Below are 374 nucleotides of genomic sequence, written 5' to 3' on the forward strand. Positions count from 1 at the left end.
GAGCGTAACGCTGAGCACGTCTTTGTAGGTGGACTTTGGCTTTGCCAAGAAGATGCACGGGGGTCAGAAGACCTGGACCTTCTGCGGGACCCCCGAGTACGTGGCCCCGGAGATTATCCTCAACAAGGGACACAATCTCAGTGTGGATTTTTGGTGCCTGGGCATCCTGGTGTTTGAGCTTCTGACTGGCAGGTGCGCCTGTCAAAACTTCCCTCCCGTAAGGCAATAAAAGACAAATAAATGGACTCGCCGCTCGGGGCAACCAGCCCCCCCTTCACAGGAAGCGACCAGATGGCCACGTACACCAACATCTTGAAGGGCGTCGACAAGATGGACTTCTCCAAGAAGATCGCCAAGCGGCCCGAGGACCTCAT

General features: G+C 55.9%; 1 protein-coding gene across 1 annotated transcript; it reads left to right on the forward strand.

Annotated features, from left to right (window-relative positions):
• Positions 1-27: 27 nt before the first annotated feature.
• Positions 28-371, forward strand: LOC109508632 (cGMP-dependent protein kinase 2-like; the record flags this gene model as incomplete). Its single annotated transcript, XM_019858662.1, has 2 exons — positions 28-192; positions 267-371. Coding segments are annotated over exons 1-2 (245 nt in total), but the record flags the coding sequence as incomplete, so codon positions are not given.
• Positions 372-374: the final 3 nt, after the last annotated feature.

The sequence above is a fragment of the Hippocampus comes genome, unplaced genomic scaffold (genome assembly GCF_001891065.2).
Source record: "Hippocampus comes isolate QL1 unplaced genomic scaffold, H_comes_QL1_v1.1 C16367117, whole genome shotgun sequence".
NCBI lineage: Eukaryota > Metazoa > Chordata > Actinopteri > Syngnathiformes > Syngnathidae > Hippocampus > Hippocampus comes.